Source organism: Stegodyphus dumicola, chromosome 2, assembly GCF_044657685.1.
Source record: "Stegodyphus dumicola isolate Sdum_Otavi_A_Nest chromosome 2, ASM4465768v1".
In the NCBI taxonomy this organism is placed as follows: Eukaryota; Metazoa; Arthropoda; class Arachnida; order Araneae; family Eresidae; genus Stegodyphus; species Stegodyphus dumicola.
Window position 1 is genome coordinate 199,439,695 of NC_140769.1, and position 19,659 is coordinate 199,459,353.

At 32.3% G+C, this 19,659-nt stretch overlaps 1 protein-coding gene across 4 annotated transcripts in view; it reads right to left on the reverse strand.

Moving 5' to 3' along the window:
- Positions 1 to 19,659, reverse strand: part of LOC118181677 (paired box protein Pax-6-like) — a 279,053-nt gene that overhangs the window by 21,179 nt on the left and 238,215 nt on the right. For all 4 annotated transcript variants that reach the window (XM_035350862.2, XM_035350861.2, XM_035350859.2 and 1 more), the window contains one exon: positions 8,430 to 8,723. In XM_035350862.2, coding sequence (XP_035206753.1) covers positions 8,430 to 8,723 — 294 coding nt within the window. The remainder of the gene's footprint in view (positions 1 to 8,429; positions 8,724 to 19,659) is intronic.

A 19,659-nucleotide genomic window follows, 5' to 3' on the forward strand; every position in this document is an offset into this window, starting at 1 on the left:
ATATATTGAGAATCTCTCTCTCTATATATATATATCGCTTTTGAGTTACGCGAGATACATACAAACATACATACTTACGGACAGACGTCACGAAAAAAATCTCTTTTGACTCCATTTTATAATCTGTTTGGGGAAAAAGAGTCCTTTATTCTGTCCGTATATAGATACATTACGCAAAAAAACTCTTCTTAATGGATTCCAGAACGGTCAGAATGGATATTTCCACTGAAACATGACACCCAATATTTTCCGCTATTAAAAGAAAAAACGGGAGAGCGCGAAAGAGGCATAGTATTGACAACTTGTCTACCAGGACAAGATTGACACGGTAGCTCAGAAACCGGTTTTGATCCTGTATCGATGTTGATGACGCGCAGGTTTCGTATAGTTAATAATTTAATCAAATTCTTATATTATCCTGATCATGAGCGTTTACTAATTATAAATCTTGTCGGCTGTGCCAGCTTCGTATGTATGCTATGACAGTTTATTCGTAGTGTCTGTTTTATATTTGTGTCAGTCTTACGCCATGTCGATCCTGTCCAGTGTGGACCCTAGGCAGCGACGAATTTATGCCTGTATGCCGATCCTGCGCAGTGTCGATGCTATGCGGACATTGCACCAAGTAAACAAACGCTCATTAATCGTGTTGTTAATTATTCCATCATTTTTATTGCGTTAATTTAATGTCGGTTACTAGTAAAGGTGTATATCGATGTCGATCTAGTAAATGCAAACCAAATAGGAACCAAAAGATTCAGATTTTTTTAATTATCCATATGAACTTGTTGCAGTTACTTCCATTATTTAGTACTTTATTATACGTTTAAAATGTCGTTCTATATAATAGGGGTATATTCTATTCATAGAGAGGGGGAAAATACTTTTTCAGCTGCTCGCTCGATCTTGCGAGCAAATACCTACATGTTTTATAAATTCATTGCAAACTATGCATAAAAAGCACTCATAAAAATTCCTGTATAATTAAAAAAGAGGCAAAACCATCCTCGGAATGTAGAAAACCTCCATCGCGTCAACTAACGTAATGCCTGAGGTCACGTTAGCCTTTATTCTTCTGCATGAAATGGTCGGCAACAGGTATACAAAGTCTTTGTTGCCGTAACAGCTCTTCACATGTTAATAGCGTATAAATATCACGGCGAAGAAACAGTAACGGGGGTACTCAAAGCTACCTTACGACCGAATTAACATATCAAAGAGCAAAACAGAGCCAAAAAATTAAAGCAAAGAAATCACCAATTGTTGCAAGAAATTTCACGGAAACATAGCATTCTTAATCATGTAATTGCTTTAATTGCTAAATTTAAAAGAGACCGCAACAAAATAATACTAATAATAAAGATACTAAAGAGGCCGACTAATCTTTAAATAGAGACATCAAAGGCAACGTGACCTAAAAAGGGAAAAAAAATATATTACGAACACAGAGAAGAAATTCCTTTCGGCTTTGCTCTCTCCCAACAAATTCTCCCAAAAATCGCATTTAAGAAGTCCTAATCTACACTGAAATAACATTATACTGCGCACTAATATACGAGTATCAGTCAGGGGTAGAAGAGGCGCAATCGTGAGGGGGTATTAAAAGAAGATAATGCTAATGTATGCACCCCCAGGCACTCGCTGTTAATTAAGATAAGGGAAAAAAAGTCTCTGAAACAAAGGGAGGGTACCGCAGTAAACACGAGACTCATTAAGTTTGCAGAGATTGGGTTCAATTTAGTTTTATGTAAACTTAATTGTTAATCATTTGTGAAAAATTGGCTAGGCTTAACTTTTTCTTTTACGTAAAGCGGCCTTCCTTTGCTCTAATAACTTCATTGATGGGATTATTTGTAACTTTTTTTTTTTTTTTGGCTTTGCTTGTGTGGTATTATAAGCGTGGTTTCGTGATTGTGTGCTTTGGCTCGGTTTCGTATCAAATAATGCAAATCGGATTCAATTCTTATGATTGCAGTAGTAGAATTTTGCGCTTTTTAAGTATTAAACAAGATAAAAGTTGTTTTATACAACATTAAAGACGGCATATTTTCCTTATTATTGTCCTAGGTTCATGGTAAATATTTTTAAGTTCAGAATGAATGCAATATTTGTATCCCCAATTATTTCGAGCGGAGCTTTTAAAGGGTTAATTGTGTTTGTTTAGGAAAATGCTATTCTAGTGTAATTATACTAAATTATGTCTCCATGCTACATTGTGGAACGTTTTAGCTCCAACAATGCGTTCTTTCATTTTAGAAGGAAAATTTTTTTTTAAAATATACTCATGATCATCTAATTTTAGCAATATTTTTGATACTTAATCCATTTCCCATTTCATTCTCAGCGTAAATTAAAATTATTGAAGTTAAAAAATACGAATAATTTTATTCAAGTTTTAACGAATAAACTCGTAATTATGCATAACATACATTTTGCAGTTCTTTTTCTATATTTAAGCATTGCATCATTTTCGTAAAATGAAAATCTGACTATCCATTGAGAGCTAAATGCAAAAGCAGATATGAAATGGTGCTCTGTATATAAGTGAACCGCACATGTTTTTCAATGAACACATAAATTTTTAACTCTACATACTGATTTGTATTTCTTGGAGTCACCTTCAGTTATCAGGTAGACTATACATAAGTGAATTGTAAGTAAACTGTAAATAAGTGAATGACATAAGTGACTACTATGAATGTGACAAATAAATATTACACAGGAACTCTGGAAATATGTGAACAGCACCATATGATGTATATCCCGTTGATATTGTTCAGTGTAAAATGCATTTGAATAACTTCTTATATCCAAGTTACCACTGACTTCTAGAGTAAATATTCTCTGTAAACTCAAACTCCCAATGTATAAAACATTGCTAAAATCCTCATTCAACACAATCAAAGTTTTGACAGGGTCTCTTTAATAACCACAGGTCGCAAATACCCATCTTCCAAAGAAATTTTATAAATTACACTACAAATTTTAATATTCCATAGAGATTTTTCTTTGGGCCTAGCGACAACAGAATGCTCCACCAACTGAGCCCGAATGCTGATAGTCATATAACAGGAGTTACAGCAACTCAACTGGTGGTAAATAAGATAAATGCAGACACATAGTTTATTTTATGTTGTATTTTAATAGTGCACTATTTTTTTTATTGTAACCGAAAAAGTTAAACTTAACATCTGAACTTTTATCAATCTTTTTGCGCGAGAAAATTTGCTTGTTATTAAAAGTATAACTTATTTATACATATAGCAAATGGATAGCGAGTGAACAAATATTTATGATGTAATAGATGCAAAAAATGAAGATACCTTTTATAAATTCGGTAAAATATTTACTGTTAATTTCCTATGAAAGAATTTAAAGAAATTTGGAAGGTTAAGTTATGTGATCTATTTCAATATTCTTAAATAACTCAAGTTAGTAACTTGCGTCAGGAAAAAAGAAATTAGTAAATCTTGTATTACTAATCATCTCTTCGTTTCGCATTAAAAGCAGGATATTTTTCCATTATATATATAAAAAATACTTTTTCGACTGTTCAAGTAAAACTTTATATTTTCGCAGAATTTTTCATTTTCAATACATTGCAAGTCCAAGCTTTAACTTAATGAATTATTTTGTTATTGGCACAAGAACCTGCATTTAATGTATTTAATTATCATATTGCTTCAATATATCAAGTTCATACACATAAGCATTATACTGAAAATTAAAGTAACCGTACTACACAAAGAAAATGTCAATATTAAATAGCTTCTGGACTGTGAAAGGATTTACACATTTCAATTTTTAAAGCAACTTTGATATAATTTCGTCCGGGTTTATTGAACTCTTAGTGAGGTTTATCTTCTTCGACTATTTAAATGGACTTTCTTTTCTATTCTTCTATATTTATAAGATCTCTCGGTGACTCACGAGATCTCTCAGTTTTCAGTTACTGATTTTCATTCCGAGGTATGAGTCTCTTTAAGCATTTCATACGTCATACAGGCGACTCTTGATTCTCGTACATAATTGGTTCCTGAAACGGTGTCCCAAAGTTGAATGTTCGAAAATAGAGAGATGTAAAATTAAGCATTAAAAATTGTATTTTAAAATATTTATTTATCAACAATATTATTTATCTATGAATATGCGTGCATAAAGTTGACGAAGCCTGTTTAACCGGTTTCAGGCATTTTCTATGTAAACTTGTCAAGAGTTACCACTTTTCTTTTCTTAATAAAGAGTTCTATAAAGTGCTCGCCTTTCTCGATCGCTTTGTATACTTAAGGTATACGTTCTCCATTGAGATCACATTCTTCCATGATAGCCTCCATGATTCTTCCATGAATTTCTCAATATGCATGAAGGCTCCCTTCATATTTTTGATTGTGAAAGTGACGACGGTTTTATCAGTTTCATTTTTCTTTCACTTTCACTGTGTATTTCATTTAACACCTGTTGCTGAAGTAAATATTCCTTTGACGAAGATATTGAGTGAAATTCAATGAACTCATTTTAACACCTTCGTTGTTGGCTTCATTGTTTAGTTCATTCAGTAGACTAACTATTTCTGCTGTGATAGCTTTCGGAATTTCTTCAGAATTTGTAAAGTCACTTTTCATTTGTGGGCATAATTGTTTCCAAGAGACTTTCATTGTTGACTTTTTTTATTTTAGCCCACAAGTCTTCAATATTGTTCATTGCGTTCCATACGTTATAATTCTTTCAAAAATATCTCAATGTTGCCAGATGCCTTGATTGCGTGAGTCATCATTGTCCTCATATAATGTCGTTTAAACGTAGCTGTCCCTATTTGATGCATGGGCACTATTTTAACCATTGTTTGATCAGTGGGCTGAATGAGGTAGTTAGTATTGAGTGGAAGAAACATAACATTGATTTCCTGGTATAAATTCTACAGAAATTTTGGGTGTCCTGGAGCATTGTCTAAGATTAATAATGCTTTGAATTACAAATTTTTATCTTTACAATATTGCTCAACTGCGGAGACGAAAGGAAAAATCAACCGCTCTTAAATACTAACGCAGTAACCCAGGCTTTTTTATTCAATAAAATTTTATTCAATAATTCTCATATAATGTCGTTTAAACGTAGCTGTCCGTATTTGATGCATGGGCACTATTTTAACCATTGTTTGATCAGTGGGCTGAATGAGGTAGTTAGTATTGAGTGGAAGAAACATAACATTAATTTCCTGGTATAAATTCTACAGAAATTTTGGGTGTCCTGGAGCATTGTCTAAGATTAATAATGCTTTGAATTACAAATTTTTATCTTTACAATATTGCTCAACTGCGGAGACGAAAGGAAAAATCAACCGCTCTTAAATACTAACGCAGTAACCCAGGCTTTTTTATTCAACTTCCAAATGATTTGAAGCAATTCTTTATCTTTCTTTTTAATGCTTTCAGATTTTCTGCTTGATAAATTAACATTGGCTTCAGTTTTAAATCACAGACTCTTTCTAACAAGAAGCAATGCAGTTGTTTTTTAAGTTTATGTCCAGGCAACTAATTCTTCATTCGAAAAGAATGTACGATTAGGTATTTTTTTCCAAAATAAACCCGTCTAGCCTACATTGAATTTTTGGCTAAGAGAATATTTTCCAACTATAATAATTTTGTACAACGAGGAATTAAATTCTTTTAGAGTAATTTTATCTGTATCAGCGGCTTCTCCAGTGAATTTAAACATATTTTAAATTTGTCGAACCAGAATTAATTGCTTAAAACACCGCATCAGAATCTTCTTTTAAGATAGTCTTCTAATCTTAATGCAAACTGAGAGCTTTGCTTGAAATAATTGAAAAACTCAGAGAGTACTCTTTTGATGGTGATCATCAGTCCATGATGGTAAAGATCCTTTCATTTCATCCTTCTCTATGCCGTCTCTTTTCAAGAAAAAAAAAAAAAAAGCTTTCAAACTGTATTATTACAATTTGGAAGTATTTATCGTAATTTGAACCTTATTATTGTTTTTCAAAATTGAACATATTGTAGACTATTTATATTGTACAGATGGCCGATTGAAGCAAAAGATTTACTGCTTTTAGAATATTTAAATGAAATACTTTAGAATGATCGTATGAAGTTATGACGTCTTAATTTTTGTTTGTTCGTATCAACACTGCAGTTTCACCATTTCTCACTCATGTTTGTAAATTTGTAAGGGCGAAAGAAATTGGCAAAACACATAAAGCATCGACGAGTACTCTAATGCAAGACTTAAACCTGCCTATACATTAGCCCAGTAACCGCAGCTCGGAACCCTAGTGACATCATAACGACTCCGAGAAGTCCGCTACTCGAGGAGGCAGTATTTGTGAGTACTTGAGCTCTGTTCCGTAGTATAGTTCGGCCGTCTCAAACACAACCTCGGCTGGCATTCTGCCAAAACACAGACTCGTACAAAAGGGGCGTTATTAATTATTACGACGTGAGAGGTCACGTGAAGAATTCCAGAAAGAGAGAATTTTACATGCTCGAGGGAAAGAAAGTCCCCAGCCTTCCACTTTATTTTGAAAATAATTCGGTCCGAATGGCGCATGCGTGTTTGCGCTCATGGTTGGAAGCGAACAATTTTTGCAATATCCACAAAAATCCTTAAAACTAAATTTTCATTCTATTATTTTTCATTCATCGTGAGTTCAAACGCATCGTTCTACAAATTCTATTCATGACAGAGCTTTGTGATAGGTGAAATTAAATTCAATTCAGTCTTGTAAACTACATATTTAGGTTTTTATTCAGAACTGAATTGTCCTCTATCAAAGCACAGTTACTAACTAAACGTTTTTATAATGGGCTAAAACATTGCACGGGGATATATAACTGCTAATTTTATTTGCAAACTGATAATTTTTTAAATACCGAACTGCAGTGCTATTACATTTATACGTAGAAGATATGAGAAATAAGCTCATTCAGTTTTGCGTGTAATTTACACGATAATAATTTAGGATATTTAACGAATGATATTTACTGTTTTTTGTGGTACATGGTGGAAAATTTGTTGTTTTAGTTCCATTTGAATGACGACCTTTTAATCTAATCATCATCATTCAGGCAAAGCCAAAGGAAATGATGAATGATAATCATGTAATCTAAGATAATCATTCAGGCGAAACTTAAAAAAAAAGGATGAATGATAGCCACTATGATCTGCATGTTGCATTCAGGAAAAGCATCAGTTAAATGACCTATTTTTATCGGCTAACGAACGTGTGTTTTAAATTATTCTGTAAGCGCTCATTTATTTGATAATAAGTCTTAATAGTAGACTAATTCATTAAAGAAGTGTTTTTCCTTGTGTATACGTTTGAAATGTGAAATATATAATTTTCTAACGAAATCTTATAATTTTATGAACAGAAATAATAATGCTGCCCCCCCTCATTGGCGGGCATTTAGTAGGCTAGGCTTGGCCACTATTAAGTCCACTTTATCGTGAAAGAACCTAATAGGTGGGCCACCACTGCCCTCTATGAAGGGATGGACAATTACAGCCATGCCTTCCCCGGGAATCGAACCCGGACCTTTCGATATAGCAGTAGGGTCCCCTAACCACTATACCGTCTGGGCGCCAAATAAAACATAACTGTTCGTAAATTGCGTGCTTTAGTTCTTCTTTTGAACGTTTTTGGTTTCCAATAATGAAAGTTCAGACATTATAAAATAAAAAGTTGAATAGTTTCCCTTATTCGAAACCCAATGAGAAATCTTCTAGACAGACGTGCATTTCCGCTTCCCAGAAAAATTCTTCTATAATCACTAAATCCATAATCATTAAGCGGAATCATTAAACTATAATTTTCCATAATCATTAAACGCTTATCTAGTTTAGCATGAGATCAGGACTGTTTGACGCATTTTAAATTTCTATAATCAGAATAAAATTTTGTGACGCAAGCCTAATTTACAAGAAGTTTGTAAATCAGACTTTGAAGTTTAAGATAATCTTGTTAAAATTATCTTGAATGGGATTAACTGTAGTCAATATTAACTGTATTAAAAATTTAATAAACTTCTGAAATCATGATATCCAAATTAAACGGAATAAATAAAAATTTAAGAGAAAATTTTAAAGTTTATTTTGAGCAAATTATAGCCAAAGGTAATATTACTGACGCAAATAATGAGAACTAAAATGAGCCGGTTACTTTCTTTATGAAAATAATGTTAATTGTGATTATCAGGGCAGAGGAGCTTTGTCTAAAATGTTTTCTTTCCTATAGTTTGATTCAATCTACAATATCTTTATATCGTTATTAGTTTTTATTTTCCTTGTGAGTTCGAGCAAGCAGCTGAAGTTGGATACATTATGCATTACATAATACATATCAATTTATGAGGTCTTCCAGGCCGTTACATATGTGCATATTTTCATTCAAGAAATGGTTTGTTTCTTACCCATCTGCCTTTGGTCTCTGAGAGGGTTCATACCGGACAATGATGTCGGATCCACCGGGGATCCAGTCGCTAGAGGTCCGGCTGATCCTGCATGGAACGCCGGCCACATATGAGGTGTTGTAGCTGCAGCGGCCGCAGCGGCGCTCCAAGGAAAAGCTGCCGCAGCCGCGTACGGGTGATACATCCCATATCCGGCTGCCCGGGCAAACTCGGCGGCGGCTCTCTCGGCTGCCCGATTCCTCAATATCCGGTTAATGGAGCTGACGCTGGGAGCCGTACTGTTGGTACACACACCTGTCCGGAAGAGAGAAAGAGAGGAGAGTATTAATTACGAGTTACTAAGTTATAAATTTATAGTTAAATCTGCATAAAATAGCTACAGTTGCCGTGGCCAGATTATACGAGCGGCAATGAAAGTTAATTAAATCGCAGTTGAAATAGTACAGCTTTACTACACTTTTCGGTTATGACGCATCAAGATATACCGCGTTTTTTAACTATCATGTGAGGGTTAAGCATAGATGTCATTTAACCGAAATCATGCAACAAAGCAAATAAATTTAAACTTTGGATCCCCCTCCCCAATGGCGGGCTCTAACCATTTATAAGCGTTGCTCATTAAGGTTGGGAGCGGTGGTCTCTTTATTATGGAACCACCTGACAGGCGTGCCATCTTTGCCTCCTATGATGCGACAGATAATTTAAACCCAAGCCTTCTCCGGGATTCGGACCCGGGCCCCTTCAGTACGGCAGTCAGTGTCACTAACGTCTTTCCCGTTTGGGGCGGCACACTTTGGAAGTTGTGTGACACGTTTTAAGGAAGCATAGATTAAAGCTCGAAATGCAAACGGAATTGAAAGCAAATATTTATCTACGATAGAAAATTTTACGGAAAAAGCTACGCAATTTGAAATTTCTGATACGAAATCTTGGAAAAAAAATTCTTAAAAACAACTTCATAATTTGATTTTAGTTCCCGTATTCACCCGGAGTTATGGAAGTACGTATTTACTTTTGTGTACTATCTACTGCAAAGAATCAATAATTTCAATCAGGCGATTACAATTATTGGTTTAAATCATTGTTTTAATCAAATTTAAAAAAAAACACTGATTATTATTAGAATTTTACAGGCTCAAAAATAGCCTAGATTGAATTGCTTATTAGCCAGCTATGCTTATTAGTGAGGTACAAGGAGAATTTTTGCCAGAAAGGCAAACACTAGTTTATTAAATTGAAGTCTATATCTCAATCACCATTCTTCAGTGGTTCATTATTATTTAATGAATCTTTACTAATAACGGCAGCATTAAGACATTAGGTAGTATAATAGTATTATGACAGTGTATAATTGCATAAGTTATAAAAGACAGCATGAAAGTAAAAAAAACTAAGCAGCGCTGAAAACGCTGAAATAATATTTTCTGATATTGAAAGAATGTATTCAGAATTTGGTCGGGAGGCAGAAACTTGAGAGAAAAGTTAGGATTTAAAAAATTTTTCAAAGCTCATCTTTTTACTTCAGTAATTATATAAAAAAGATTAAATATGTAACTAAAAACGGGAATAAACTATCTTAAATTTGTATGCAGAGTATATCTCCAGTTGATTTCTGCTAATTGTTTAATCATTTTAAATTTCAAAGATTAAAAAAAAATGTTAATGGCCAGTTTACGATGATATTTATGTTTATGGTATATAATTATTTTTAATAACTGGGCAATAAAACTAGGTAGTGTTACATTAATTGGCTTGGACTAAAACTGTTATTCTTTGCGATAAAGAAATTAAAAACAAAAAGGCATGCTAAGAGCTTAAATAATTAAAAAATTCCGATTTAAATTACGTGTGTTAAATTTAGTGTGACGGTCCTCCCCCTGGTGAGGGCGGGGATATTACAATTCCTAAATTTAGTTTTCTTATTATATTTGTCATTTTATCAATAATACACGCTTTATTTATTAGCTTTTATGCATATTTTGTTGACCAATATGCATAGAATTTTTTTCTGAAGTTCACTGTTAAATAAATAACTTGGGACATAATTTCTCTATTTTAGGAAAATATTTGATTTTTAAAAATATTTTCCTAAAAATATATATTTGAAAGATTTGATTTTTTTCAATAAGGTATACTTCATTTTTATTGAAACAGGGAGGGCTTATTAGAGGTAATTAATTTTTGCTTAAATTATATTTCGCTTAAATTTTATTAAAGAATCACTGACATTACCTAATTAAGAAAGTACTCCAAAAATGCCAGCGAGAGCTGCAAACTATCAGGTGGATGGTGGATATATTGTTTATTACATCAACAAAAATAATATAAAATAACTAGGTATAAATTTTTAGGGAGTATTTTTATTGTTTTAAACGACTTGGATTACAACTGTTATAATTTAAAAGACAAATTAAAGATCTTATGTTATGTAGAATAACAATACTTAGGGAACAGGCTATTTGTATTTGTCAGTTTTCATAGTGGAGGAGAGAAGCTTATGGTGTAGACATAGCACAAATGGCTAACATAATACATAATTCTACATTAATAACAACCTTTTCAGAGTGACAAAAGCTTCTTCTACTGAAAGGTTAAGAACGCAAAATTAACCAATATAATAATAGTTAAATTTATCAGCATTTTCTGAAGCAAAGTAAAAAGTTAAGTTTAGTGTTCAAAAAGTAATCGGATAAAAAATTAAAAAGTGCCAAACGGCAGTACAAATTCCACAGTAGTAAGAAAAAAATCTGTAAGATCTAAAAAGCAAACAAAAGATCCCTATTGTAAAAATAACAATAAAAAATTATTGTAAATAATAATAATAAATCATTTTTATAAATAATAATAACTAATTATTGTAAATAATAACAATAACTGAAGAGCAGTCGAATTACACAGCATCCAAAAATTAAAGAATTTCTGTTTTGAATATTCAGTGCTAGAAATTTAAATTGATAAAAATAGTGGAATCCGGATGCCATAGATTCTAAAAACTACTTACATCTTACTAAAGGATTATAGAAATGAACCCTGCTGAGAATGAAAAATAAAGAAAGGGCGAAAAAAAACTTTAATACATGAAATGCTTGGGAGTTTAGTTCTATCCCTCTAAAGGATATTTATAAGTGAAATATACTGACTTTGAGTAAAAGAAAAGTATGTGTCAGTTGGTAAGGTTATATTTAAAGGGTGTTTAGGATTAATTTCAGTATATCTGTGAAACAAAATAATTCTTAATAGCGTTAATTCTGAGAACTTGAAATATTGTATCTTCATCCCATTTCTGCGAAATTCTTTATATTTGATATTACCTCTAAACATTTTTCAAGGTATTTAAATGGAAAAGAAGCAATCCAGTGAAATTATACATACATGTATAGCCTTAGCTTAGCATGAATTTTGAATAAAACTCCTGTTCATAAATACAAAATAATTAAGTTGTCAATAATTAGACATTAAGACGAAATTTTTCTACTTTATTTATAACAAATCCAATTATTAATTTTTCCAAATCCGAATTTTTTAACTGTATCATCTTCAATGAAAAGGATTTCTAGTCTATACGATCGCCGAATTTTATTCTAAATCAACGCCCGTCTAAGATTCTATCTTTGCTTTAAATTTCTAAGTGCGACAATGAATTGAATCCATTAAACTCGAGGACCAAAAACAAATAGTTAAATAAGATCACATGCAAATAAAAGCGTTCATCACTTTAATTACATTTCAGTACACTACTGATTAACCAGGGTTATAAAGGAGACAAGTCCAAGACTAACCCCCAATAGTGATTAATCAGAAGGTAATTAAAAAAACGTAAGAAAGACAAATAATGCAAGTTATTATTAAAGGAATTATTAACAACTGACCCGTACTTACAAGCAATTTAATCTGGAGGATATTTTCATTTGATTACGTAAATTAAATCAGTACTTAAAAAAAAAATTTTTTTTCAGAAAGCTTTCAGATTTTATATTACGCCTAAAGAGTCATTTTTTTTAACGTTTTGTGTGCTACTTTAATTTATTAAATATCATGTTCTTCGCACTTAAACCACATAAAATTTAATTCAACAGCAATATCACAAAATATTTAAAAACAACATATCTTTAAAATTTCCGATAAACAGTCTCGCACGCTGGACATAAAAATGTTATATTCCGTACGGTGTTGCCATTGATCGTTTCGAAATTGTTGAGTTTTTTAATTAAAAATTACTTCTTAAAATTTTACAAAATGTGAAACAAATTCGAAATTCAAAATTTGGGCTTCCAGATGCCCATGTTCGGGTGGAGCATTACGTTAATTTGACGGATCGTTTTTTCACAATGCGAGAAACATACATACATTCATGCAGATTCTTAATTATTTAATTTATTTAAATATTATGTAGGGCGATTATATTTGGCGGCAACGATTTAAAAAGTCATACGTCGTTTATGGTGAACCGACGCAAAATGCCGTTCCGAGACTAATCGCCTTTCTGAGCTAACGCTCTTTTGGGCTAAAACATGTAAATAAAGAAAATAAAGGAAGAATAAGCATTATTGTTGATTTAAAGAAACATATTAGTTTAAAACAAAATCGGTTAATCGTTATAAGCAGTTAAAACCGCTTATGTTTTAAACACTTTAGTTTGAAACAAAATCGGTTAATCGTTATAAGCAGTTAAAACCGCTCATGTTTTAAACACTTTAGTTTGAAACAAAATCGTTTTATACAGTTTAGTGTAATGAATTTTAATCGTTTTAAAAAGTTTAGTTTAAAACCAAATTTACAAGAGAACTTGCAAAATTTTATCAAGTTCAAACTCGTGTAAAAAGTTGGTTTGCATATACTTTTTGTTTTGGTCAGATTTCATCTGGTAGATATCATCTACTTTCACAGCTTTTATATCACGCACTTTTTTCCGGTAGAAAACTTTGTTTTATGATGACGATTTGTGATTTAATTTTTCTATTGTTCCGCAATAAACAAAATTAACCTTTTTTTTCACAGGACCCTTTAATCTGCAACCCGGTTAATATGGCTACGGTTAATCGGGAGTTAACTGCATTTTACTTCCATTTCAAAGTACATGTTTTTACTTTCCTTAATTACCTTTCTTTTATGCAGTAACGATCCATCACACTTAAACAATACATTCTGCTTTCCACAATCTCCAGAAAACTATTTAACATTCTAATTCTCACCCGCTGGAAAAGGGCAATTCATTCGAACCTGCCTTCCCTAACTCCTATCCCCAACCTCCCCCAGTTCAGTAGCGACGACCAAGCGACTGTGAAACAGAAAGACAAAGAAAATTGAAAAATAAAAAAAAAAGAAGGGAGAAAGAAGAAAAAGAAGAGACGGAGTTGGGGAACACACGGGTCATTATATGGTAGCTTCGGTTCCAGGTTGCCAGTTCCGCCCACGCAATTGTTGCCAACGCCGGAAATCAAAGTCCAAAAGGCAGGTGCTCAGTAGGCTTGTTTTTTATACGAGCTCATGGCTTTTCTGTATAATTATTTGAAGCCTAACCTGCCTTTCTTCTCCTTTCTTTAACTGTCTTTTGTCGGTTATTATACTGTCGTTCTGTAATCGTTCGTAGTATGTGTACTAGACCGGAAGTGCGGTAGATATGTCGCGAGCTATGTAGCGGACGCGGGTAACAGCCAATAGGATGAAAAGCCTCTTGTGACGAATTGGAACATTTGCTACAAGTAAACAGTCTATTATCCAATACGCCACATCATAGCCATTTAAGCTAAATGATAGGAAAACGAACAAATTATATTTACATCGAGTTTATGCGAAGAAAGACTCCGAATTTAGGGCGGAAAAAACTGGTTGCTATCAATACTTTTCCGCCAAAAAATTAAGCATGTTTTTCTTATTAAAAATTAAATTAAACTCATTTGAAAGTTTGCTTAAATATGTTTTATCCTTTTATCACAGATATCATCTCTTCTAGATTTTATTTTAAAGCGTTCTTCAATTATGGTATTCTGTCACGTGGGAAGCAGAACCCAAATTAAATTCGTGTTATAAGATCTCTCCCTTATACTAAAACATGAAGAGTATAAGGTCTTTCTTCCGCCTTTTTGGCATGCCTTTGTGGTGTTGTGGTCTGCAAGCTGGGCGCGTATTCCAGAGGTCCTAGGTTCGATTCCCGGCGAAGACATTGCTAATTTTTTTCAATCTCTCTTGCCTGCTTCCAAAAATACCTAATGTCTCTACAGTGGCTCCCGAACTAAAAGGATGTTGGATAATGGTTCTTCACACCCAGGATTTCGCAATTGGGTCCCCTAAAAACCTCAGTCGCCCTTTTAAAGGGCGAGTATATAAAGTATTTCTCCCACCTTCTTGGCATGCCTTCGTTGTGTGGTAGTCTGCACACTGGGCGCGTAGTAAAGAGGTCCACGGTTCGATTCCCGGCGAAGGAGTTGCTAATTTTTCATCTTGCCTGCTTTCAAAAAAGTATTTAATGTTTCTGCAAGAGTTTCTTAGTAATAATATTGATAATAATAATAATAATAACAGTTATGTTTTTGCTCATCATAGGAAGGAACGAAATTATGTTATTTTATAATTAGTAGTGAACTTCAAAAACTATTCGTATGTATTTCAGATTCAAATTTTGCATATTCTAAATGTACAAAATACAATAAATACACAGCGTATCAGAAATATAAATTTAGCTAACTAAATAGTCGATTTAAAAGGATAAATGCCGCTCTATCTGAAATCTTTAATTTATGTTTTGAATTATAACTATATTGCTAACAACGTATACATACGTTTGAGTTTGCCAAATGCAAAAAGAAAGGGAGATGTAAAACTAAATGTTATAGCAGTCCATATACGTACAAAATTTCAACGTTCTATGGCTAAACGTTTTTGAGTTTGGGGAGGCACATATGTACGTACGTACAGGCGTTACGAAAAATTTCCTTTATATTAGAGTATTTATTCTGTTTGCATGCACACGCTTTACGCAATAAAAAACCCTTCGAAATGCATTTGGGAACGATCAAAATGGGTATTTCCGTTGAAATACAATATCCGGAATTTTTTTCGATTACAATACTTCCTTTACTTCGTACAAGGAAATAAAAATTAAGATAATGTTGAGGATTACTATATAGACTCGCCATATACGATATTAATATATAGACTCGTCGCAATAATACATTATATGCAGTCGACACCAGCATAACATTGACACGACTTAGGATATAATTCAGGAATAGATCTAATAAAGTGTAGGACTGATACCTGCATATAACCTATATTGACATAACATTGGCAAGGCTTATGATTAGCAAAAGCGTATAATCAAGAGCGGGAGAACTTTGTTACGTTAAGCTACTTGGATATGGATTTATTTTTAAAGGGATGTAAATCCATTTTTTTAAATGGTAAAATCATATAATTTATAATTTACTGTTCGCATTTTATTTATAAACAATTCACAGTTATTATGAAAGCATATGGATATTTTTAAATAACGAATATGGATATTTAATCCATATGCTTTCATCAATTTAAAATTCGTCAATAAATGAAATTGCGTAACGATTGATTCTGAAAGTGGTTAAGTCCATTTTCCTTAGAAATATTAATTAAACACTTATAAGAATGGGAGTAAAACTTGAGGAAAAGATGGTCTATTACATTTAATTCAAATCATGACGCCATACGTATATATATTAAGCTGAAAGGTCCAAAAGTTTTTTTTTTTTTTTTCTTTTTCCTGGTTTAGCAACAAAAATCACTTAAATAGTTTAACAATAAGTAAATATTTTAATATTGAGAATAGGAAACGTTATTTTATTTTTAGCCCATTTCGTTTCGGCATTTTGCGTCGAATCGCTAGAAGTGGCGTATTACATTTCAAATTGTTGCCACCAAATTTTAGAGCCCTGCATTATATTTAAAGAAATTAAATAATGAAGAATCTGTACAAATGGAGGTATGCTTCTCGCAGTGTGATAAAACAATGGTACCTGAGCCATCAAATTGTGAATAACGCAATCCTCCACCCGAATATGGGCATCTGGAAGCCCTAATTTAGAATATGCTTTATTATATGTTTCATATTTGTAAAACTTTAGTGAATTTTTTGTCAACAAACTCATCGATTTCAAGGCAAGCAATTTCCACACTGAACGGGAAAAAATATTTTTATCTCCAGCGCGCGAGACGGTGTATCGGAAATTCTAAAGATATGCTGCATTTAAATTATTTTGTGATAATGCTGTTGAATTGAATTTTATAGTTTAAGCACGAAGAACATGATATTTAATAAATAAAGGTAACACACAAAACGCTATTAAAAAAAAGGTCCCCTTTCGGCTAAATTTATTATTTATTTTTTATTATTTTTTTATATACAAAATCAGACTAAAACACACTATATTTCAAGTAGAATTAAATTTTTGATTATTGAAATTAAAGGATTTTCACAATTTAGTAATTATGAAAATAGTGCAAGTCCATTTAAGACCCAGAAAGAGTATATTATTTTAGTTTAATTCAAATAAGTCATTTATGTAATGAAATTACGTATTTCTAAATTCGTTGAAATGTAGCCAAACTTAGTACAATTTATTTATATTTTTTAATTGACTAAAATGCTAACCTTTAAATGTCGAAAGAAGAAAAAATAGACTCACACCATTTTCAAAATAAATGCTTAATATAATCGCTGCCCTACGTTAGGCTGCAATAGATGTATTGTCATCTACTCACTGCACAATGGTAAGCATTGCCATTGCGCGATATGCAAAGTATTTATCTTCCTCGGACATGACCAATTTTCAAGATGCTACTACTATTCAGCAAAACCTGAGTTTTAATTTAGCTTTGGAATTTTATCATTCTGCATTAATTTTATTTATATTCTTAATTAATATAAATAAAATTCGGTACTGCAATTAGCAGAAAATATTTCTGATATTAATTCAGTATAGAACAGTTCGTGAACTCAGTACAGAACAGTTGACATGTTGATAAACTGCGAGCACAATTCTTCAGATCACTTTGTAATTTGTAAATCCTGTCACAGGTGTAGTAACATGAACAAACAGCAGATAACATGCCCTTCGGACAAACAACATGCATGAATAATCAATCAGTAATCCACAAGCAAAACAAATTTTTCCTTACAATGAACATCGAATCTATCATCGTCGGAAAGAGAAAAAAATAAAGCGTGATAAGCTACAGAACGTTCACTTATGGATCCTGTACCACGGTCTGATGACTTATAATGCCACGTGCCATTGGGATTTGTAAACAGAAGCTGATAGTCAAGTAGCTATTGTTCACCATTATGCCATCGGTCACTGTATTATAATCGAGATTAATGAGATTGAATGCAAGCACCCATGAATGTTAAGGAAGTAATTTGTCGTTATTTATTAGGCGTTTTATACTTCAGCTAACAACGGTAAATTTCTAATTGCAGTTGAAATGAGTATGGTTAAAATAAAAAAAAATTTCTATATTAAGAATTTATAAATATATTTATTTTCGATATTTGTTGAGAGGGGGACGAAAGTTACGGATCAGGGATTGCAACGCAATCGTTTTCCAACTAAAGTTGAAACGAAAACCGCCATTTCGAAAATTACTAATTCCATTCTACTAGTTCTTACAATTACATTTTTTAGAATTAAATAATTTTTTTTAAAAATCTGAAAATCTTCTTAATCTGAAAGTCTTTCAAATTTTATTTAAGTTTTTTTAACGTTTCGTGTGTCACCTTTATTTATTAAATATCATGTTCTTCGCTCTTAAACCATAAAATTCAACTCAACAGCAATATAGCAAAATAATTTAAAAGCAGCATATCTTTACAATTTCCGATAAACAACCTAGCGCGCTTGAGATATTTTTTTTTTTTTTTTTTTCTGACAGTGTTTCCATTGCTCGCTTTGAAATCGTTGAGTTTGTTAATCAAAAATTCGTTAAAGTTTTAGAAAATATCAAATTGATGATAAAAGAAATTCCTCATTTTAAATTTGGGCTTCCAGATGCCCATATTTGAGTGGAGGACTACGTTATTCAAAATCTGATGTCTCTAGGTACCGTTGTTTATTCACAGTGCGAGAAACATACATATATTCGTGCAAATTCTTCATTATTTAATTTCTTTAAATATAATACATGGCCCTAATATTTGTTGGCAATGATTTGAAAAGTGAAACAACGCTTATCGTGAAACGATGCAAAATGCCAAAACGAAATTAACAGCCCTTCTGGGCAAATTGCCCCTTTAAAGTAATGATGGTTACTGTTGCCAACTTATAAAACTAAATCTTTACTCTTAAAACAACTGGAATTCAACCCTTAAAATAATTTTGATTTTGAAATCTTCGATGCTTGTTTCTAACAAAATATCTTACTGTTTGATTAACATTTCAATTAGCGCTTGATTATAATAAAAAAAAATAATAATGATAAAAACAGAAATATTTGTACAGTGTTGCAATGTATATATTCCTGCAGAAGTTTCTTCAACAGAATCTTCCATAGATTTTTATTTCTAATCCAAACACTGCTGAGCACAATAATAATAATATATATATTAATACACATATATAGCTATACGTAGGGTATTTACACATTTATAGAATAATTTTGGGGCCATTTAATTTTAATGTTTAAAATGTAAAGAGTACATTTTTTAAATTCTCGATTTGACAGCCTATTTCAGGATTGTAAGCCTGCATTGTGATTTCCATGATAGAAGGGCTTTTCCTACAAATTTTCAATTGATTTTCTTTCCTCTTCTACTACTTTCCAAATTCCATTAAACGTGGTGAATTTGGGCTTAGAAAAACTCTTTTCAAGAGACCAAAAGTACAATAGTATATAAGTGAAACGTCAAGGCACTTCACATGAATACGTTGAAAAAGTACATGTGCAATACCTGTACCAGTCTTCAGTTTCTTAAGAAATGCAGTGGTACTTTTGGAAGTATGACTTATCGCTTTGTTTTGATGAAGTTTTACTCTTTGAAAATCATTGGGATAAACAAATGGAACTTGTTCCGTAAATATAGGATGTAAAACTTCGGCTTGACAGTACGTTGAGTTGATTTTAGTACTTTTATCACTCTCTTACTTTTAATTTCCCATTACAAGCTAATCCTGCCAAAATCATAAACCTCTTTCTTTGCATTGACGGAAATATCGTACATATTTTTTCTCTTCGTTTTCGTTAAAACAATGGATTTTCCCTC